Source organism: Tasmannia lanceolata, unplaced genomic scaffold (genome assembly GCF_043159265.1).
Source record: "Tasmannia lanceolata isolate RefF3 unplaced genomic scaffold, GAP_Taslan_0.1 ptg000020l, whole genome shotgun sequence".
In the NCBI taxonomy this organism is placed as follows: Eukaryota; Viridiplantae; Streptophyta; class Magnoliopsida; order Canellales; family Winteraceae; genus Tasmannia; species Tasmannia lanceolata.
The window spans coordinates 14,605,001-14,629,295 of NW_027518697.1; the positions used below are offsets into that span (position 1 = coordinate 14,605,001).

The window sequence follows — 24,295 nt, forward strand, 5'->3', positions numbered from 1 at the left end:
GTGTGTGTGTATATATATATATATATATATATATATATATATATATATATATATATATATATGCTTCTAGTAAATGCTGGCTCTTCCATTCAGCAGCTCTTGGCTCAGTTGATATTTTTGCTATGCTTTATTTTTAATTTTTTTAGTCTATTTATGGTATAGTTGATGTCATCCCGATCCTCCTTTGACATGCTCAAAAAACGCAACCCATTACTGATTTGGGGTCCCAATCAATTTTGAAGGAAAGACATTGGCGAAAATGCATATCCCTCCACATGTCTTGGTTTAATGGTCCGATGTTTGGATACATTCCCAGCAAAACATTGAAGCTTCACTTCTCTTCTATAAACTACTTGGCAAACTTGGATCTGATAGTAATTTATTTCTGTTCAACTTTTTAGAAGCATTTTGGAACGCCCGATCCTTTGTTTTATTTAAAGCATAATATCTTTCTTTCTTGGGATTCTAAACTTAAGCATGAATCCTCAGCTGCCAATATTTGCCAAGAGAAGAAAATAAAATCACAAAAAATAAGTGACTAGTCCATTGTTGAGGAACACAAGCAAAAGATTTCAATCACTATTAATCAATGAAGTGCAGATACGGGTACGGGGTGCGGGTACGACACGATATGGGTACGTGGATACGTGATTTAAAAAAAAAAAAGGATACGGGTACGTTGAATATAATATATTTTGCATTTTATTATATATTTATAAAAATTAAAAAATTAAATATTTTGTTAAAGAATTCAAACAATTTAATTGGAGAACAATCAAATAACAATAACATCACCAAAATGTAGTATTACTTCACCAAAATCTAATGTTACTTCTAAGTTAGGTATTTAATTAAGGGATATATATATATATATATATATATATATATATATATAAAATAGATATTTTGATATATTCAACCCCCTTTTTTGTTAATTGCGACAGCCCCTCTATTTTAAATCGGTAATTTTGGATTTAATTCGAACCTGGTGCGCACCCGATATGTACCCAAACCAAAGAAGCAGGATTCGTACCTGGAGTTGGGGATTCGCGAATCCGAACCGTGATTCGATTCGAATCCCCGATTCTGGGGAGCCCCGATTCCCAATTTTGGGAATCCCGATTCCCAATTTATGAAAACCCCGATTCCCACTTTATAGGAACCCCGATTCCCAGGCGATTCCCTATGAATCCCCAGCGAATCCCAACTCCACACGACTCTCAGCGATTCCCCGACGAATCCCCGGCGAATCCCCGACGAATCTCCGTCGACTCTCTGGCAAACCCACGATTCCCGCTTCCAACCATCCCAGGAGCCTTCAATTCCCGCTTTCGAATCCCGAATCGAATCCCGCTTTCGATTCCCGCCTTGGCAACCTTGACCCAAACCTCCAAACTGGATTTTAGTTTTGTTTGATGTTTGGGTGCGTATCCGGTACGCACCCAAAGAGTACCCAAGAGCACCTGCACCCGATACGCACCCGACACGGGTGCGTGGGCCTCCGGAGAGTACCCGCGCTTCTTAGCTATTAATGAGCTGCTATGAAAAAAATATTCTAGAAATATACTACATTTACATGATCTCAAATGGGACTATCACCGGGTCCTATTTATAGATTTCGTTTTGTTTCGGCCGAGGCGACCGAAATGTTCAACCTAATGTAGAAGTCGAGTATCGAGAGATATCACATGGCATTTATGAACTTATAGAGCTTCAAAAGCTGCTTAAAGAAATGTGGGTTGGCATCAACACTTCTATGAGATTGTATTTCGACACTCAAGCTGCAATTCATATCACCTCTTAACCTTGTTTTTCCATGAGAGGACCAAACACATCAAGGTTGATGGTCACTTATTGTACAGAAGTTACCTACCAAGATAATTACCGTACCATATTTTAGATCAAAGAATCAACTTGCCGATATTCTGACCAGCACAGTTGCTTGTAACCGATTTTGAGATATTCTTCACAACCTGGACATACTTGATATCCATGGTTCATCTTGAGGGAGAGTGTTGAAATATGAGTTTTTAATGGTGTTCTTAGTGTATTAGAGATCATACTTATGGAAAGTGGATTTTGGTCTTTTATGTTGCTCTCTTAAGTCCATAGAAGAAGCCGACTTGATTCGGGATTGACTTTCATGAGTTTTTATATGGTGTAAGGCCTTACAACTATATGGTAGAGGCTGGTATTTGATCCAACAGCAGCTCACTTTTCGAGAAGCTGCTGTTGGATCAAATACCAAGGGTGGTAACTCCACTGTACAAAGGCCTTATTGTTGTAAGACCTTATACCATATAATTTCTCAACTTTCATTCCCACAAAATTCATCCTCTCTTACTTCTTCTTCCTCTTCCTTTTCGTTTATTTTCTATAAACAATAAAGGAAATAGGGATGTGTCAATGAAGTATGGAAATATGTGAATAAAGGGAGATAACTTTGAAAAATAAACACAATAAGAAGTAAAATAAAATTAAAAAAAATCGAGATGTGACGTCCATTCATGATCAAGTCATGCTGTCTGATCAAGATAAGTTATGCCATATTTTCGCTCAGTTTCTGAGAACTCAAAACATGGGTCAATTTCGAGTTATCTTGGAAATTCTGAACTTTTACATGATTGAATGAAAATAGTTTAAATTTGGCTTGCCATCAATCTAAGATTACTCTTTCTCTTATTCACTTCTCCAGCCTCCTTGCTGTCCACCTGACGAAGACTCTTGTGGCATTGGTGGTGTATGTAAAGATTGTACTACGGTAATTTTCCTTCTCAAAAAATTCAAAGACTACAAATTCATTTGCTACTTATATGTGATGCAAATTCTCTCTAGGATGATTTATGTGTTTAACATGTAATTTTTCTAGGCAGGGAAAGGGTTTTTTTAAAAAGAGCTAATATTGTTGGGTGATTTGAGTGCTTCCGTAGCTCAGGGAGTGGGGGTTTTTGAAAATAACTAAAATTGTTGTGTTATTTCAGTGCTTCCATACCTCAGATTTGCAGAAAGGTCGTCCATCTACGGCACAATTCAAGGAGAAACTTCCATGGTTTCTCAATGCTTTGCCCTCTGCTGATTGTGCTAAGGGAGGACATGCAGCTTACGCTAGCAGTGTGGATATGAATGGTCTGTGATCTGTATTTCTATAGTTATACACAAGGATTTAAATTTCGGTTTCAGACATAGCCGAACTGAAATTTCGGCCGAAATTCGTTAAAAAAAAAAGAAACTAATTTCATTAATGTGCCTAAATTTTGGTAATTTCGGCTGAATATTTTGAAAATAGCTTAAAAAATCACATTATCCCAAAATTTTGGCCGAAATTACCTAAATTTCGGTTGAAATTTGGGACTCTGGCCGAAATTTCGGATTTTGGTGGTTTTGGACCCAATCAATATCCAAAATTTAGGCCGAAATTTCAGTATTTCGGCCGAAATTTAAAACCATGATTCTACATGAAACTTCAATTTTACCTGAAATTTCAGCCGAAATTTAAAATCATGGCTCTACATGAAACTTAAAATTTTACTATGGTAGATATGGATAGATTAGCGGTATCTTCTTGCTCAGTGTCTGAAAATGATAATCTTTTAGATAATTTTATGTGTGGTTTACTGGTTATTTCCCCTTATCAGGTTATGAGAGTGGTGTCATTCAGGCATCAGAGTTCCGTACCTATCACACGCCAGTTAACAAACAAGTATGATGTCATCTTGAGTTAATCAAAGCTAAAATGTTATTTGTGTAGTATCATCACATGATTTATGTAAATTTCCTCACCTTTATTTCATCTGCCTGGGTTATGTTACAGAGTGACTATGTAAATTCAATGCGAGCCGCACGAGAATTCAGCTCAAGGGTTTCTGATTCTTTGAAGGTAACTATCATGCAGAGGCAACACCTTTTTTTATATTTGGCATGTTTCTATAGAGGGAGTGTCAAGGAAATTTTGCAAAAGCACTTGCGCAGCCCCTCTTTCAGTGGAGAGAAGTACGACCTCCTATGAATTAAATGAATAAGACAAATTCAGCTGTGAGGTGGCTCTTCTTTCCTAAAAAGAGGGGCATTGAAATGGCTGTGTGCAATTGCATGGACACTCCTTTCTATAAAATAAGCAAAAGGGTATTTTTATTAAAATCGGAAAATATGTGGATTGAAGAGGTTCATGTTCCTTAATTCTATCTAACACGCTTACTTCGTGTCTTACAAATTGTAATTGGGAGTAAATTATTCACACTAATGCTCACGGAACATGATGATACTTTGTCCAATGATTATTTAGTAGCTTCCCAAAGCCTCCATACTTATAATATGCCCTTCATTACAATACTTGTTGATGGATGACAACACATTGATACCTAAGATGCTCTTGTTTATAGTTTTGTCTTTCTCTATGGAACATATATCATCAGAATAAAACAATAAGAAATAGACAATCTTCTTCTTTTTGGATCACACACACACAATGTCGTTCAAAGGGACTGATAAATCCTGTTGGGTAATAGAATCTTTATCTATGGAACATATGTCTTCAGAATAAAACAATAAGAAGTAAACAATCTATTTTTTATTTATTTAGGATCACACACACAATGTCGTTCAAATGGACTGATAAATCCTGTTGGGTAATAGAACTAATCCACTAACAAACATATGAAGATTTTATCTGCTCTTCTACTGAATTTATAAGCAACTCTAGACCAATTCAAGTTTCTAAAACACTAAATAATGTTGCTATTCTATTCTAACCAAGGTTTTAAATTTCGACCGAAATCCGAAATTTCGGAGCGAAATCGAAATTCGGTTTAATCGAAACGTTACAAGGGTTTAATCGAGACGTTACAAAATTTTGAAATTTCGATCTAAAATTTAAGGGATAACTCCAAAAAAATTGTTTTTTATTTATTATTTGATATTATCCTGAAATTTCAGCCGAAATTTTGGTGATTTCGATGAAATTTCGTACAGGATAAAATATTATTTAAATTTATTTCGATAGATTTCGAACGAAATTTTTCGGTTTCGGTGAAGACCGAAACCCATTCCGAAACTGAAATTTAAAACCTTGATTCTAACATAGGAAAATGCTAAAAATAGCAAATTTCTGTCCTATAATTTGAACCCTCAAGAAATTATAACCCTCTGAAGGTTGCAGACAAATCATCTAATTCATTGAAAACAAAATACCCAAATTCCCAAAATTTGATTGTGACTGGAGCACCTGGGGGCCTCTGCTGATGTCAACATGAAGCCATCGGTACATCTCAGTTCCGGCCCTTTTCTTCCTTAGACTGCAAGTCTTGATTGTGGTTAAGCTGCGTGTTTGTGTGTCTTGTTCAACCACTCAAATTACCATTAAAAATCCACTTAAATTGTATCAGAAAAACTTTCATGGGTTCTGTTGGAACCATCTTGGATCCGTCCACCACTATCATAGACTCTGAATGATGGGCAAGAATTGCCTGAAGAAAGTGGCTCCTTGCCATGTGTTTCTGTAGCTGAGATGGAGGTGGGCAGTGGGAGTGGGCGTGTTCCGCCGAAACCGAAATTGCCACCGAAATTTCGTTATCGGCTGAAACCGAAACTGAAATTTCAATCCTTGCGGAAAGACGCACCTGCGTTTTAAAAGTACAGTCATAGGCAAAACCAAAAACTACCTTAATGAGTTGGGACATCAACAATCCGTATGACCTTTGGGTGAAAACCAACTCTAAAAATTAAGGCAAGTTGCCCTACTTTGGGTGAAAACCAACTCTAAAAATGAAGGCAACTTTCTACTATCACTCAAAAAAATATTACCTCCATTTTTTCGAAACTAAGCCAAATAATAAGAATTAGTAAAATTTGCATTCGCAATGAATTTTTTTTTGGAATTTCACAAAAAACAGGGCATTATCTAAATCACCGACATCCACCTCATAAAATTTTAAATACCAATAAACTAGACTTTTGAGGATTATTTGAATGAGAATAAAAAGTCTATAATTACCTTTTCTGTGGTCCTTACACATGTGCTGTTATATTTTGGCAAATAAAATCATGTTGAGCATCATGAATGTATTCATGCCTTCTTGACCCTGACTATGATCTGGGAAAAAAATTCTTATGTGATAAGTTCTTTTTAAACCACAAGACTGACCCTGTTTCTGTGGTGCAGATTGATGTCTTTCCATATTCAGTTTTTTACATATTTTTTGAACAATACCTGGATATATGGAGAACAGCATTGATCAACATTTCTCTAGGTCTTGGTTAGTATTCCATATAACTCTGTTGACCTAAGGACTTTTACAGGGATCTATACTTAGTATTATTTAGATGTGAAAATATGATGAATCATGTAAGATTTGAAAATTTGGACATTGTAATTGTATTCTAATTGTAGGTACAATATTTTTGTAGATTTTGATTAACTAGGCTTTTCTGCTCTTTAGCAGCACTATGATTTGGTTGTGTAAAGTTTTAAAGTAACCCTATTTATATTCATTATCCACATCTCAACTTTCTTTTATTGATAATTTGTAAAAGACTTCGTTTACATAGTTGATGCAGTCTTGGGAAGGGTTTTACACAGTTTCAGAACTCCCCTGCGTCATATCCTCGACTCGACGACTTCCTTTTACCTTGCTCATGTTTTTTTCCTGAATCTGTGATTTGCCCTACAAAATCAATCAAAATCACCTTGAGTCTCCCAAGTTATGACCGCGTCAACCGAGTACTCGATCGTGCCATGCCAAGTCAATTAGGATTTTCTTTTGCCGCATTTTGGCCCGCATGCGCATTTTGAAACACTGAATTCACACACTAAGTCAGTCCACGATGTTTGTTGGAACAGATCCAAGCAATTGATCTAGGACAAAAAATAAGAGATTAAGATAGAACGAGTTCACACAAACACAAAGGAATAATCCAAATTAGAGAGAAGAAAGAATAAAAGATAATCAGTTGCTTGAAGGAAAATACTTGAAATTCATCCCTAAGCTCCACCCAAGTCCACACCTTGTTGATAGAAAGCCATAGCAGAGAAGATTCTCTCTTTTCATTTTTTTTGAATGGTTAGATTCTCTCTTTTCATAAGCCAAATTAAACCCAAGGATCCCCATTTTGTGGGATTTGATTCCCCTCTTAAACCATGCATAATGAACCATGAAAAGACCAATTTATCCCACTTAAATCCTGAGTCTAATCAATTTATCATTTTTTTAAAATAAAATAAAACTACTAATTAACATTTAAATAAAAGAGCTTCCTAAGTTCCCTTATGTTAACGTGGACCTTTTGGTGGGTCTTGGTCCCCACGCATGCAAATCCTTGGTGGGCCATGTATCATGCATGCATAATTTTCCTCGATTGGACAAGAACTCGACCTCGAGTTGATTTTTTCTGTGACACCAATTTGGCTGTTGTGGTACTTGTACAAGTCTGAAATGTTGAAGATATGGGAGCGCTCCATGTCCTTTGGCAATTCAATCACATAAGAGTTACTACCAATGCTCTTCAACATGATGAATGTTCTAACCTTATTGTTGTTGAGCTTGTTGGGTAATACATCGTCCTAAATTCAGGTTTTAGAAAACACAAGATGGGGGAGAGGTTTTTAAAACCTGGATTTCTTACTTAAAATCCAGGATAATGGACTGTAAAATCCAGAATTTTACACCACTTGCAAACTGAAACCTGGATTCTAAAATCCACGTATCCAAACAGCCCCTACGTGAGGTAGTGCTAGATGTTGCTGGATCTCTTGGCTATCAACAGTGCTTCCAAGAAGATTTCCAAAGCTACGATTCACCACTCTGGTCTTTCTGGTCCTTCTGGGATGATATGTGATTATTTCATGAGAATGAAATGAAGGAGAAAGAATGAGAGAGATAAAAGAAGAAGGGGCAAATGTCGATTAGAAAAGTCAACCCCCATTGATTTGTATTATGTCAGAAAAACAAAATATCCAAATTACCCTTATTAGACAAATAGGCTTACAATCCCGCCCCTAACACCTCCTCAAGCTGGAGCATAGATATCATCCATGCCCAACTTGGTTCTGATCATTTGAAACTGATTTTTACCCGGTCCCTTACTGAACTAATCACCAAGTTGCTCTTTAGACTTAACAAATGGGGTACTGATCTTCTTACTCATGACTTGGCCTCTGATGAAACAACAGTCAACCTCAATGTGCTTCGTTCTTTCATCAAATACAGGATTGTTGGTAATGTAGATGTGTCTAATTGTCGTGATGCATCTTGTTGAGAGAGAATGAGAAGAGCAAAATGTGAGTTGGAGAGATATCCCCCTCACTCATGTATTTATAATAAAGGAATGTAACGTACGAAGTCAACTATGCCCTTAGGCATATATCATACATTCCTAGCTTGTTACAAATATCACTCAATTTAGCCTTGCTTAGTGACTTTGTAAACATATCGGCTAGCTGATCCACTGAACGAGTAAACACAGTGCGTATCTCTCCTTTCTGGATTCTCTGACGAATAAAATGGCGGTCCACCTCAATGTGTTTTGTGCGCTCATGGAACACTGAATTGGTAGCAATGTGTATCGCAACGTTGTTATCACAGTACAATTGCGAAGGAGAAGAGGGAACAATACATAGCTTAGATAAAAATGAGCGCAGCCAAATGAGTTCAGTACTTGTGTGTGCCATTGCTCTGTACTCGGCTTCTGCACTGGACTTGGCTATGACATCTTGCTTCTTGCTTCTCCATGATACTAGGTTACCTCCTATAAAGGTACAATACCAGTGGTTGATATCCTGTCTGCTGGAGATCCAGCCCCATCTGCATAAGAAAAGCCTTCAATTTTCATACAACCATGCCTTCTAAACAACAGACCAGACCCTTTCATGGAGCACCTTTCTAAGTACTTAAGAATTTGGACTACTGCAGCCCAGTGTGAGGTACGTGGAGAGCTCTTGTACTGACTGACTACCCCTACAACATATGATGTCTATGCGAGTGACTGTGAAATATATGAGCTTACCAACCAGTCTTCTATATCTTCCAAGGTCTTCCAACAAGTCCCTTCTGGAACAAGTTTCACATTAGGATCCATGGGTATAAATGCTGACTTAACTCCAAGATTGCCTATCTCTTCTAATAGATCCAAAACATACTTCCTTTGTGATAGAGAAAGGCCTCTAGAAGAATGTGCTACCTCTATCCCAAGAATGTAGCTGAGACGACCCAAATCCTTGGTGGAAAATTCTTTCAGTAAGAAGATCGTCAACTGTTGTATACCTCATGAATTATTGCCCGTGATGATAATGTCATCAACGTATATGATCAGCAAAAATCAAACAACTGAAGAGTGATGACTAAAAATTGAATGGTCCACAACGCATTGTTTCATGCCAGAACGCATAACTGCGTCCAGTGTTTAAAAACGTGGATCTTACGTGGAATGCGGCCAAAGAAAAACCTAGTCAACTCAGCGCGGACGCGGCCAAGAACGCGGTTGAGAGCCTGACATGTAATTTTTTTTTATAAAAAAATAAATATAAAAAAATACAAGATGTGACCATCAAATGGACGGTTTAGATCATCCTATGGTATGGGCAGTACAACATTTTTGAAAAAATTCTGGACTATATGTGACCTATCAAATGGACGGTTTGGATTATCCTAGTGTGGGTAGTACTGCACTTTTTGAAAAAAAATTGGACACACACCATAGGATGATCCAAAGATCCAAACCGTCCATTTGATGAGCCACAACCTTAATACTTTAAGTTACCATTTTTTTTTCAAGTGTTAAAGATGTAAGAAAATTTAGAAATATTTTTTCTTTCCAAACTTTTACATAAAATTCATGCGATCCAAACGGGGCTTTAGATTTAGGGGAGTGATATCAGCAACACCATGATTTAATAAGGGCGGTCATAAATTCACCTCCTTCTATTACGGTATTCACCCCCTATTTTTCAAAATGGACTGTCCAGCCCATACCATAGGATGATCCAAACTGTCCATTTGATGGGCCACAATCTAATTAGGTTGTGCCCCAAAAATCTTTTCCATAGGATGATCCTAGCCCTCCGATCTATAGAGAAATTCCATATAATCAAGCCTCTATAGATCAGACGGCTAGGATCATCCTACGTAAATGATTTTTGGGGCACAACCTAATAGATTGTGGCCCATCAGGTGGACGGTTTTGATCATTCTAGGTGTGAGCTGGACAATCCATTTTGAAAAATAGGGGGTGAATACGGTAATAAATGGGGGTGAATTTATGACTGCCCTTGAATAATTGCACAAATCCAACATGTCTTTTCTTTTCTTTTGAAAAATTGGGAGTTGCAATAAAATTTGATACCTATTTAAATTACTACAAGACAAGATGAGTCAAATGACTGTACTGGTAGCAAAAACGAGGCACTTTTAGTGATGGGAAAGAGAGGATAAGACAGAAGCAAAAGAGGGGTTGGCATTACACTGCCAAAATAAAATAAAATAAAATAGTGCATTGCTTTTGCGTAAGTGATGTATTTGCTTGCCCTCATGTTTTACTTGGACACCACTTTTTGTTATAATATTTTACTATTATTTAACACTAGAGGGGCTGCCCCAAGTAAAAAAGAAGGCCGGATATATCATTTCCTCCATCTTCTTCTTCTTCGCAATTTAGGATATACAGGGTTTTTCAGCGGCAAATGGTGGGTGTTCGAAATGGCCAAGACTCGGCCAGGACTCGCCGTGTCTGGGACACCAAAACGCAGCCATTGCAAATCCGAGTCGACTCGGCCGAGTTCCGAGCCGAGTCGCCGAGTTTTAAAACACTGTCTACGTCGCTAAACATCCCAAACCATGCGTGTGGAGATTGCTTGAGACCATAGAGTGATTTTCGAAGAGGACACACAGAGAAGGACATCTCTCCCTGAGCAACATACCTTTGAGGTTGCTCCATATACATCTCCTCAGTAAGGTCGCCATGGAGAAAGGCATTCTTCACATCCAACTGATATAGGGCCAACCATGATTCACAGCCAGAGAGAATTACACGAACAGATGGAATCTTCGCAACCAGAGAGAATGTCTCAGTATAACAAACTCCAAACGTACGAGTATATCCTTTTGCAACCAGACGAGCCTTTAAGCACTCAACAGTACCATCTGGCAAATATTTAATGGACAACTCCCATCTACAGCCAACAGGGCTAGCACCAGAAAGTAGAGGAACCAGATCCCAAGTCTAATTCGTGTGAAGGGCACCCATTTCTAGGTCCATAGCCTCACGCCATCCAGGATGTCCAAGAGCCTCAACCACAGACTGCTGTAAAGATATAGAAGTAGAGAAGACACAAAACTTTTGAAGGCAGGGGTGAGATGATCATAGGAAACAAAGTTAGATATAAGATGCGCAGTGTAATGAGAACGTGTGCACGAAGCAATAGGAGAATCAGAAAGCTCAATTGAGGAAGGAAGAGATTATACTTGAGAAGTAGAGACCGGGATCACTGGCTGAGAAGAGGACTGCTCGAGAGGAGGTGGTGTGGGCTCAACGTTGTGTCACCGTCGCTGATATTGCTTCGTAGTAGCTGGATGAACAGGCGGCGCCGAAGCGGTAATAGAGGGAGCATCCACAAGTGGTGGACCCACAAGTGCAGATGGGGGCATAGGTGGGGCAGCAACTGAGTCGGGAAGAACCGGATGTGGAAGTGAAACTTCCGAGTCAAGAAGAGAGGGACGAGAGTCAGACACTTGAGTGAAGAAGGGCTTGGACTCAAAAAAGGTAACATCAGCAGACACAAACCAGCGACGAAGGCAAGGACTGTAACAACAATACCCATTTTGCATACGAGAGTTCCCCATAAAAACACAGCGCGGATCAAGTTTATCACGACTTGGACCTACATGATGTACAAAACAAATGCAGCCAAAGACACGAGGGGTGAGAGGAAAGGGCTCTCTTGGTGAGGATGTAAGACCATAAATGACGCACGTAGGATGGACGAGGGAAGGCGATTACTCCGGTACATCTTAGGCAGTCGCATGTGAAAAAGTAGTGTGCGAGCTACCTTAAGTAAATAACAGTGTTTCCGCTCAGAAACACCATTCTGTTGAGAGGTGTATGCACACGAGGACTGATGAAGGATCCCATGAGCAGACAGATAATCCTGGAAGCCATGCGACCCATAAAAATACTCCCTAGCATTATCGATGTGTAGACATTGGATATTTCATTTATATTGATTTTTAATTTCTGTTTGAAAAGTGCGAAAAGCAAAGAAGACCTCAGAACAATCTTTAAGCAATTACAACCATGTCATACGCGAGTAGTCATTAATAAAGATAATAAAATATTTAAAACCAGCTGAAGATGCGATCCTAGACGGTCCCCATACATCAAAATAGACTAACTGAAAAGAACTAGAGATTGAACGACACGGGAAGGAAAGGACACATAATGGTGCTTCCCGAGTTCACACGACTCAGACTGAATGGATGAAATAGGGCCTAGAACAATGTGTCTGCTGAAGCCGCTAAAGCGATGAGTGTTCAAGACGATAGTGCCACTGATAAACATCCACGGAACTATGCAAGACAGTAGGCGGCCGACAGTCAAGACGATATAGCCCATCCACCTCATTACCCGATCCAATCGTCCTCCCAGTCGAGAGATCCTGAAAAAGACAATAGAAGGATAAAATGAGACAGAGCAATTGAGGCTTTTAGTAAGCTCACTAACATAAAGCAAACTAAATGGAGATCAAGGTACACATAAAACTGAAGATAAAAGGAGGCTAGGATGAGGACAAATAGTACCAACACTGGTGATGGGAGTGGTGGACCCATCAGCAAGGGTAATGGACTGAGAGTAAGCTGAGAAGAGTTATCGGTCATGTGATTTGAGGCTCCTAAATCAATAATCCATGACCCGGAGCTAGAGAGGAGCGTAGTGGGTGAACTACCTAGCTGGGCAAAGCCTGCAGTAGGTGGGTGGGCACTCAATCGAAGATGCCGGAACTCCTCACAGTCAGCACAAGATAAAGTATGTGAATCATCAGCGGGCACGGTAGCAGTAGTGGAGGACAGTGGAAGCTTAGAAGGACCAATAGCAGCAGGTGCGCTGAGCGAGCCTGACGAAGCTCGGGATGAAGAGTGTAACAAATGTCAATATGATGGCCCTCTCTCTGACAATGGGTACAAAACTATCGTCCACGTCCACTACCAACTCAGCCACGTCCACGGCCACATCCCTGCCACGGCTAAAAGAACCACTACAACGAACATGGCGACTACCACCCTCATAGGCCACCAGAGCAGAGCTATCGGCAGAAACAACCGGTGACGAATCACTGAGACACTGCTGGGCCCGAGAATATACCTCCGTAAGGGGGGAATAGAACCAGAGCCAATGATCTGCTCTGCTGGCGAAGATGGATGAACGCCAGTCCCAAACTATCAAGTAATGAACAACTCGGAGCTGATCTCATTGACGGCGAAGAACGACGATATCAGAAGTGAGAGGCATAAACACATCAAGCTGCTGGCAGAGGGAACCAAACTGACCATAGTGAGCAGCGAGGGACATATCACCGCGGCGTAGGCGCATCCACTCAGAATATGTGGCACTGATACGAGTGAGGTTGTCAACCCCAAAATACAGTAGCGCAGTATGATCCCAGATATGCTTCGATGTGGGTATGAATCAAGGCGTCCTCCTGCTCCCAATGAGCATAGAATCAGTCGACAAGAGAGGGTCCGTGCAAATAAGATTAACCTTACCCTGAGCAAGGAGATATGTCTCAACCGCAATTTTCCACGACAAGTAATTGGTCCCATCCAGTTTAGTGGTGGTCATCTGAGGGAAAAAACCCTCTACATGAGACGAGAAACTAGAAGAGAAGATAGTTGGCCGTGGGTTTGTGGCCTGTACCCCATCGGTCGGGCCGGTAGAGGGATCCTCAATGACGGGTGGATCACACAACAAGGACAAGAAGAAATAGAATAGCCACAACAACGGCAGAAATAAAGGGTGATGGACAGAACTAGACGGGACAAAGCGTCATGGTGCGGCTCCGAAAGGAAGAGTAGATCCGAGTCCGAGAAAAAGGGCCACAGAAGCCAAGAAAGCGAAGCTGAACACCAAACAATAACAAAGAAGAGAGGGGAGAGGAATAGGAAAGATTTAGGACATAGGAAAGATTTAGGACATTAGGGTTAGGTTTTTTTTATTGTATAATGTTTTTCTTTTTTTTTTGTTCGAGTGAGGAGGTGGGGGGGGGGGGGGGACAAAAACCGAGATGGGGGAAGGGGTGTGGCGGTGGAAAAACCGAGGAGGGGTAAGGGGGCGGCAGGATTAGGGTTAGGGTTAGGGGTGGGAGGAAGAGAAAGAAGAAGATGAGAGGGGAGAGGCTATGGTGGTCCATAGGGGATCAAAACCCTAAGGCTCTGATACCATGTTGAGAGAGAATGAGAAGAGAAAAATGTGAATTGGAGAGATCCCCCCTGAATCATGTATTTATACTAAAGGAATGTAACGTACAAAGTCAACTATGCCCTTAGGCATATTACATATCATAAAACATCTTAATAGGACTTGGAGCAATAAAGACCACTACCTACATCATATCACATTTTGTATGGGTCGCGGGCCTATACTTGGCTTCAGTATTGAATTTGGCTGCAGCATTCTGCTTCTTGTTGCTTAACATTACTAAGTTTTTGGCTACAGATGTACAATACCTAGGCATTGATCTTCGATCATTCGATCTCCAGCCCCATTAACATCGGAGAAACTTGTGATGTCCAGTATTTCAGAAGGTCTATATATAAGACCCCTTCACCTAGAGCACCTTTTAGACATCTCAAAATTCTACAAGCCACATGACAATATTGTATTTTAGGTGAGTGCATAAACTGACTAGCCACCCCAACTGCAAAGGTTATGCAAGTTTGAGCGACCATCAACTAAATCAACTTACCAGCCAATCATCTAAATTGTCCTTGATCACTATATGGTTCACCTTGATCAGCATTGAGCTTTGTATTAGGCGCCTTTGGGTTTCTAACATACTTGTATCCTCCCACAGGACAGTGATGTACGGCCTTTGAGAGAAGCTCACACCTTTGGACCGGGCCACTTAAATACCTAAAAAGTACCTTAAACGACCAAGATCTCCAACGATGGAATCCTCACTGGAACCACAGAACTCGCCATAGCTGCGACCTCTACTTCGATTATTGGGAGTGCCTCTGCCACGTCTACCACTCAAGGAACCTCCACAACCTCTAATTGATTCCATTCTCCCAACACGACCTCTACACTTGTGAAAATGTATTTCTGAAAGAAGAAAGAGTATCGCTGGCTAGGATCTTACTTTGAATGGGCTGAAAGCTAGAATTTAATCTTGATAGAAACTTTGCTACTGAAAAATCTGTGTTATTTTTTTCGATTTCGATATCATTGGTGAGAGCTAATAGAGACTGAGCTTTTCCCAGATGCCCTTGAGAGTGCTATAGTACTCACTAAAAGTTTTATCTCATTGAGACAAGAATATATTATTTGCTACTGATAGATTCGAGATATATTATGATCCATGGAATGGAATACATCTCACGGAAAGCCTTATGTGGGATACCTGTTTCATTGTCTTTTTTCTCTTATTATAAAATTTAATTGACATATCTTCTCGTTAACTATTTACTTTTGTTTCAGTAGTTCAGTAACCTCTCATTTTTTTTCTCATGTATGTCTTCTGTTAGAAATTCATATGATTATTTATGGATTAGTTTCACTATTTGTTTCATAGTTGCCAGAATGAGAAGTGAGTGCGAGAAGCGATGCAGGAAGTGAAAGCGGGAAGCATGGGGTTTAGAAAACAGAAAAAGCGAGAAGTAAAAAGTTTTAAAGAAAATAAAGAGAAAATGTGTGGGAAGCATCATTGAAAGTCGAAATGAAACTTATAATAAGCCTTATTGGAAGCAAAAAAGAAGTACATAGAAAGAGTAAGATCCTAGTAGGTTAGGCAGGAAGGGTTAATATAGGTAAGGATTACAAGTAGAAAAGAAGACTTCATGACTAATTAGAATTACTAGGTTCAGAAATTTATAGTTTCACGTGTTTTATTCATATTTATCTAATGTTAAGCTTTTGGAAAAAGTTCCACATAATTTTCATTTGAAACTTAAGACAAGTTTTTAAGTTTTAAATGTAATTTATTTTAAAATAGGATCCTTCGACATTATCAAAACAAGAAAATATTCTTTTAGGAAGAAATAATCACCTAATAGGAAGCGTAATCTTAATTAGGAGAAAACACGTTGGAAGTGTCTGGGAAGCGTGCTTCCCCTAAATTTGGTAAGCGAGAAGAACTTAGCTTCCAAAGCAAGTTTCTGGGGAAGCAAGCTTCCCATCCAACGAGGAAGTTTCCGGTAACAATGGTTTGTTTTCCCGTTGATTGTGGTATACTTTAATTGTCTTACCACATGTATTTCATCAAAAACACTTTTGTTAAATTAGCTTATATTCGTGTGCCACTCTCCTCTGAACATTGATCTAACTCTGCGATTGACATCCTGACAGGTGCTGTATTTATTGTTTGCCTGGCTATCACTTGCAGGTCTGTATTATTTCTAATTTTCATGATTTACAGTTGTAGAATTTTACTCTGCTGTTTTTTTATTAAGAAACAGATACTATAGGAAGAATGATGTGCATCTCTCCATATAGGTCTATCAATTGTTGATTTGATAATCTATGTTTACATAATTCATTGCAGTTTATGGAGTTCAGCAATCATTTTACTAGTGCTGACAATGATTGTCGTGGATCTCTTGGTAGGCATTTTCTGAGTACCAATATCTGATTATTATTTTTTATTTGTTTTTCTACTTTTTCACTGACGCACCGATGTTTTCAGTAAAACCAATATGAACTTTGCAGATTACAAGCTACAATTTTCCCTGACATATCGAACTGGATGCCATAGAACAACAGTACATCACTATTTGCAACCAAGGATTTACATTTCGGTTTCAGGTTCGGTTTCGGCCTTGGCCGATGCCGAAACCGAAATTTCAGCCGAAATCCAGTTAAAAAAAGTATTAATTTATTATTTCGGTAATTTTGGCCGAAATTTTGGAAAAATAATATATTTTTGAAATTTTTTTGGGAAATCTGATATTTTGGATTTTGGCCGAAATTTAAAACCATGTTTGCAACATAGGCATGCTTCTGCATAGACAGAAGCTTACACAATGGATATTGTCTTGCTCAAATTTTAAACTATTGCTTCCTGAAGTCATTGAAGAGCAGATCCAACTAACCCGATCACTCTCAAGTAATGGTTAGGGTAGTCTCTGTCATCTGCACCTGCTCGGAAAACATTATATCTGAAGAAAACAATCTCTCTTAACAATGTGATTCCCTATTCTCAAATCATCTTTTAAGATGAAATTCAAGGAGTGGTTGCTCTTGATGAGTTATTTCGTTCATTGTTCTGAATCCTGGAGATTTTGGATTTATCACTTTTAACTTACAAATCCTGATATGCATTCATTTGTTCAAAAATCCTAAAGTCCTGTTATATTACTTTTTCTTTATTTATTTCTTTTAAATCCATATACAAATATTTGCAAGCGAGTCTACGAACTTGCATACAAGTCATATTACAATTGTTCCTCAAGTACCACTACTATATGATTTAATCAGTCGCCATTGGGCCTTTATTTTTTATACTGATTTTGGCAGGGAAGAGCGTCATAATTTATTTCTTCTTCATTCTGTTATGCACTTATTTAAAATGTATTGGACATACATTTCTTTTCCTTTAGAAATTGTACAGCATGGAATGTGTACCCCTGTTTGTCATAGTCGTATGCTTTAGACTTCAAAATTGAAATTAACTTTTGTCATGAAGAAATCGGCAAAAGGAAGGGGGGGATGTGTAGGGTGACACTGCCGTTTGTCCGAATGACCAGTCTCGAAGAACATAACCTGTTGTCCATATCTTCATGAAAAAATTAACTTTTTTCATGAAAATATCTTTAGTAGGCTTTGACGCGAGTTTGAATCCCCCCGTAGTAACCCAATGTGCGTGGCTTACGGGTGATTGCGTGCATCCATAGGGATTAGTCCCGCCCAAAAATGGGGTGGGGATACCATATGTCATCAATATATATATATAGGCTTTCTGTGGTGTTCGCTATTCATTGTTTGAAGATACACCTGGTCAATCATTGATCTAGTAGATTCGGCCGACTTTTGGCCCTACACACTCCATTGGGACTATAGAGAATCAACGAAAAACATGACCGTGTCACTGAAATGCTCATTCTCTAGGTTCTTCCATTTTCATGCCTTAGTTTTCAAACTTTAGTGTTGATCATCTGCAGTAATTTCGTTTTTTCTTTTTTCTACTAACAAGATGCTACTCTGCAGGGTGTAATGGCAATCCTGGAGATCCAACTTAATGCAGTTTCTGTGGTAAACCTTGTAATGTCAATAGGGATTGCCGTTGAATTCTGCGTGCATATAACACATGCTTTCTCGGTCAGTATATTTGGCACTTCTGTCATATTTTAATCATAGGACCCTAATGTTATTTGTGTATCTGATGGAAACATGGCGCCCTTCAATTTAATTTCCATTTAATCCTTTATTATGGTGTTTGTAGTATACTATGATATTTATGTCTTATATCATCATGAGCTTGGCCATCTGTTTCCCATTTTATTCCAAAAGTTTACATCTCTGACATCATGTTACTTTTGTGTGTGAAGTTGCTAAGTGATGGTTTCTGGATGGGGACTATCTTACACAAATCCTGTTATCCCATTCTAGACAAAGTTTTTTCTGTTAAAAAAAGATATGGCCCCGAGCATAAATTGAACTGTATCATTAATTCAAAAATGGAATGGCTTGGGTATTCATTATTTTTTGTATTTTAGTTATGTTCCACAGTATGGGTTGAAGGTAGGAAATTTAACTGGTAACCGACTGCCTTGTTTTAGTTGACCTTCATGCTATGATTGAGAGGAGAGATGAGGAAGGAGAAGAGAAGAAAAAGGAAGAGAGAAAAAGAGATTTGGGTGAAAATGTGATTAGGGAGTTTCTCTCCCCTCTTCACTTTCATTATAGTTTAAGACTTTGTCATACTTCTCATTATGACAAATATGCCCCTGAGTGCAAAAGATACGTGAATTAACAGTTCTTTATTTGGTTTATCATTACAACTTAAAATGCCATAGATTTATAAATTGACTAATTTTATTGAGAAATTGGAATGCTAGTGTGGTTGATCTGGCTATGCCTTTCCTTTTTTGTAACCTTCACGTGCTTTAAAATGTTATTAACTTTCGAAAATGATAAATTTTGTCCTCAGTTCAATTCAGTGCAACCCTTCTATCATTTATGATCCGATTTAACGTAAGGACATTGATGTTATCTTGTCTGATACTTTTCTTTAAGCTATAAACACATATCCACTTCCTCTGGTATAATTGTATGAGTTCCTTTCTGAATTATCATGCCAATGCAATCTTTTCTTGAAAATCCGCCTCCATCCCTTCCCCTTCAGCTCTTGAATATCTTACATGGTTTAATTCGAATGAACTTGTTTGCACACTAGTATTTCTTATTGTTGCAAGCTGATTTTGTCTTGTTCATCAGTTGTTGCTTCTCAATGGTAGTCATCATCATCACTTAACATCCCATACCTCTATGCGGCTATGCATAATCAGCATTTAACTTTAGTATTAGTATTCCCTACATTATCATTGTCCCGAAAAGCACTTCCTTTCATCTGGCTCTTGGTGTATTCTTCATTCTATATCTTTTGACACACTGAGAAGCCTTTCCTTGTCACTTCATCTCTACATATATTGTAAAACTGACTAGATATATTTTACAATAAATAATGTCTCTGGTTGAATTGAGTTTACATGCTAAACCAAAGTGCTTGCAGACTTGTCAATTTATCACAATGCAAAACCAGATTACGGCAAAAATAAGCATATGCTACAACCAATAAACGCTGAAATATTGACGAGATATGGTGCTTGTTTGCACTAAGATCCCTGTGAAACAACTAAAATAAAGGGGACTTTTCTAGTAACCATGTGTATAGCCTACTCCGTCCAAGACTTTGTGTTTACTAAATGTCTCTCAAACTTGTTTACTCAATTGGGGAAAAGAAAAACCCTACTCAAAATAAAGGCCATGTTGGGTAACATGGATTTTTTTTCATGATAAATTTAGTTTCTCAAAGTAGTGAGCGGAGTAAAATGTGTGGGAGGAGAGATTTGAGAGGGCACGAATGAGTAGAGGGTTAGAAGTGGCTTGAAAAACAAGGAAAAATCCACCTTATTTTGAGTGGAGTTTTTTATTTACTTGTTTTTCAGGTTTGTCTCCCCCTCTACTCATCCGTGCCCTTTCAAATCTCTCCTCCAACCTGACCACGCCTATCTCACCACCTGAGAAACTAATTTTATCATGAAAAAAAAATCAGGGTTGCCAAACATGGCCATAGTTTTTGTTTTCCCTATTTTTCCGCCACTAAGCACTATCTCCTCACTAGTGCCCTGTCAAATCTCTCCCTCTCCCACTCTCCCTTCCGCTCTCTCAACACTTGGTAAACTAATATTCGATAAAAAAAATAATAATAATCGCTGCCAAACATGGCCTTATTATCACTTTATCAGAGCTTGTGAAAATCCATTCGACACACGAGAGTCCTAAGTTCTTGTATTCACATGTCCATTCCTTTTGTCTCTTCTGATATTTTATTGGAATCAAGTAGAGTTGGGGTTATTAGTATCCTGAAATGTAAAATCCGTTTCTCCAAATTATAGTGTCTGTGCAGTTACATGATGTTTTGAGATATTCAGCCCATCATGCCTGTTGACCCTAAAAAGTATGTTCTAGACCATGGAAACTTATGTCTGCAGCCAGCATTAAGATCTCGAAAAGAAATATAAGCTAGTAGTTACGCTACGATTGACCATGGCCTGATTTTTACAACTGTTGGCCATAGAATTATGGGGTATTGTCTGTTCGGATTATATTTTGATGCTGCTTTCTACAGGTAAGCAATGGGGATAGAGGACAACGGGCAAAGGAGGCTTTAAGCACCATGGGGGCTTCTGTATTCAGGTAAAGTTATTCATTTTCATTTTTATTTTTTTCTTTCTGAAGAATTCTCACAACACCCTTTGTAGTATGGCATGTTCCAATAAAAAGATGTCTCAATTTATGAATTTCATTGTAGCATCAAATCCATACATGCATTTAAGAATATCCCGTTTGCATCAGAAATCATAATTTTGGTTTTTGGCTTTAGCTAAGGCCCTATTTTGTTTTGGATTTTGAGAATCGATTGCGAGTCCAAAAATGATTATTGGACTCGAAGTAAATTTATATTAGAGTCCAATAATCCGTTATGGACTCCCAATCGGTTCTCAAAATCTAAAAGAAACAGGGCCTAATTGAACGCGCCACGTCTCAAATAGATTATAAATCAAAATAGTTCAACAACCAGTTAAGGACATGTTCTCTTCCCATCTTTCAATATTAAGAAATGATCCCATTACCCATTTGTTTCTTCTTGGTGTAATTGCAGTGGAATCACGCTGACAAAGCTCGTAGGTGTCATCGTCCTATGGTTTGCACGATCAGAAATCTTTGTGGTATCTGATGCTTCCCTTTTTCCTCTCGATCCGTTGATCGAACTTGTTTGTGATAGAAAAGTTTACTAGTATGAAATCTGCATGCCTACATTTTGCAGGTCTATTATTTTCAAATGTATCTCGCCTTAGTCCTTATTGGGTTCTTGCATGGCCTTGTGTTTCTACCTGTAAGATTATCGATTCATCCTTTATTTTTATTTTTGAAACCATTTTCAGAAAGATAAATCAGTAACCATTCTTTTATGAGCTTTCAGGTGGTTTTGAGCATATGTGGTCCTCCTTCAAGATACAAGCTCATCGAAGAGATGCGAGAAGAAGATCAGGCAACCAATTCAGCAATACTTAGCTGATCTGTTTCAATGAGAAGCCTATTTTATTGAGGTGAAGAAAAATCTTATTTGTTTCTTCGTCTGGTTGTATGTATAGCTAAGAACCAAGAAGCATTCTTCTGTAATTCGATGATTGTAAACATCGAAACTTAAAAAGGAAAAACAAAACAAAGTGCTAAAAAGGATAATGAGGGCATACACCAATTAAATGCGTGTGTAGTATATACACACTTACACATTTACTAGCTATGTTGTGAAGGTTAAATTCTGATAATATTTGACATTTATAGATCGAGAAATGATATTTCCACCTGTTGCAAAATCATTAGAGGCGTAATTTGGACCCACAGACGCGACGTTAGGCACATTTGGCTACCATGTGTTTTTTCCCCTGGAATATTAGCTTACCTAATGGTGAGGGTGGCTTGGAGGGATAGATTCGACAGGGACCAAGTGAGGAGAGGGTAAGAAAAGCCTGAAAAACAAAGAAACCACAGGAGGGAGAAAACACAACTACCCAAAATATGACCCGACTTTTTCCTAGATTTTTATCCACTTCTCAACTTGTAGTCATTCGTGCCCTCTCAAGTCTCTCCTCATAGCACTCTCTCTCTCACCACTTGGAGACTAATTTTTCATGAAAAAAACTAAGGGTTATGAGTTTTATAGTCCAGGATTGTAAAATCCTGAATTTTAAAACCTGGATTTTATAACCTTTAATCTTATATCTTACAATCCTAGATTGTAAAATCCAAACCAAACAGCCACATTGAGCAATCCTCTTTAGAAACATTAACAAGAGAAATGTGGAAACTTAATAAATCGTAGTAGATCCATTTGGCGTGGGATTAGGGACTATTGTCCAATTGGATGATGGTCCTACTTGATCCAATGATTCTCAGGCATCCGATCAAGATTACCAAACATACGGTGAAATAAAAATATATGCAATTGGTCGACCATCAGCAGGCCAAAAAAATGCATTTTGATCGGATAGGAAAGTTGTGTGAGAATTATTAGTGGAGCAGCACGACTAATCAAAATAGGTGGGACCTACATAAATTAAAGTATTTTGGGGGAAATGAAATATTCGACCCCTTTTTATTACTTGAGTGTACGAGGAGTGTCGGGTACGATGGACCATCTGAGTCCGAACTTAAACGGCCACTGTCTAGACACATTACAGATCCATGGACACATCTGGGGACCTTATCATAGGATTTAAAATGATTACCGATCCGATCATGACAGCTAAGAAATGCCCGTGGGAGCATCCTAAATCCCAGTTTATTATACTAGTTTATGAAAGGGCAGTGATAAATCAACCCCCATATATCTTAAATCGACCCCCATATAAGGCAGCGCAGAGAGATAGAGATGGGGTCGATTTATCACTGCCCTTTATGGAAATACCCTCTAATTTTTATTACTTTAGGGCCGTTTGGATATGCGGATTTTAGAATCCAAGTTTTTAGTTTGAAAACAGTATAAAAGAGGGTTCATGATCAAGATGTTGTGCCTGACAACGTTTCTTGGATTTTAAGTGAGAAATTCAGGTTTTAAAAATCTCTCCTGCATCCTGAGATTTATAAAACCTGGAAATATAATATGGGAGGATCTGCCACTCTCTTACCGACGGAAAGAAAGGCGAGAAGTCAAAAATGACGGCTGGTCAATTTCTTCTCTTGCCTCTTAGCTACAATTTTGAAGAAATCCCGGATTCTAAAATCTGCATATCGAAACAGCCCCTAATTGCCTAAATATTATTTCAGGGGTATTTAAGTAAAAATAAGTTATATGCATTTTTTCAAACTATTCCTATTTTTAATATTTTTTTCATTAATCTCTATCTAAGCTTAGCCACACCCTTTGTAGCCATCGATGATGCTCTCTTGCCCTCTTTTGAAATTTTTCATTGTGTAAAATGTAAGTAAGACCGATCAAAAGAACATTCCAAAAAATTCGATTGGACGCTGTAGACACCACATTTTGACCGAACCCTAATAAGCCCGGTCAGGACAAGGAACCCTATCAAACTAGTGTTTTAATATCCCAAATTTGTTCTCAAGCTAGGTTAGGGTCCCACTCAAGTCCTCGTAAAATTTCGTCCGAATCCGTCGCAATTTGCCTAGTAAGCGGACGAGGTTTGTAGTGTAGTGTAGTGTAGGGCTAAGGGTGACGATTTAGCGAGAAACAGGGGTGCGCTGAAACTTGGAAAACCAATTCAAATTTACCATAATGGGTTGTCCAGAGAGATATATGAGGTATGCGGATTAGTGTGTAATAAAATTAGTTAGGGAGAATCTTTGAAAGCTTCCT

At 38.5% G+C, this 24,295-nt stretch overlaps 1 protein-coding gene across 2 annotated transcripts in view; it reads left to right on the plus strand.

The window, feature by feature from the left end:
* The window catches only part of LOC143854074 (uncharacterized), a 90,093-nt gene extending 67,805 nt beyond the window's left edge, over positions 1-22,288 (plus strand). For both annotated transcript variants that reach the window (XM_077363822.1, XM_077363825.1), the window contains exons 28-39: positions 2,696-2,761; positions 2,982-3,126; positions 3,636-3,700; positions 3,812-3,877; positions 6,158-6,251; positions 16,546-16,582; positions 16,742-16,799; positions 18,403-18,513; positions 21,047-21,114; positions 21,581-21,647; positions 21,746-21,814; positions 21,902-22,288. In XM_077363822.1, coding sequence (XP_077219937.1) covers positions 2,696-2,761; positions 2,982-3,126; positions 3,636-3,700; positions 3,812-3,877; positions 6,158-6,251; positions 16,546-16,582; positions 16,742-16,799; positions 18,403-18,513; positions 21,047-21,114; positions 21,581-21,647; positions 21,746-21,814; positions 21,902-21,997 — 942 coding nt within the window. In that variant the 3' untranslated portion in view covers positions 21,998-22,288. The remainder of the gene's footprint in view (positions 1-2,695; positions 2,762-2,981; positions 3,127-3,635; positions 3,701-3,811; positions 3,878-6,157; positions 6,252-16,545; positions 16,583-16,741; positions 16,800-18,402; positions 18,514-21,046; positions 21,115-21,580; positions 21,648-21,745; positions 21,815-21,901) is intronic.
* Positions 22,289-24,295: the final 2,007 nt, after the last annotated feature.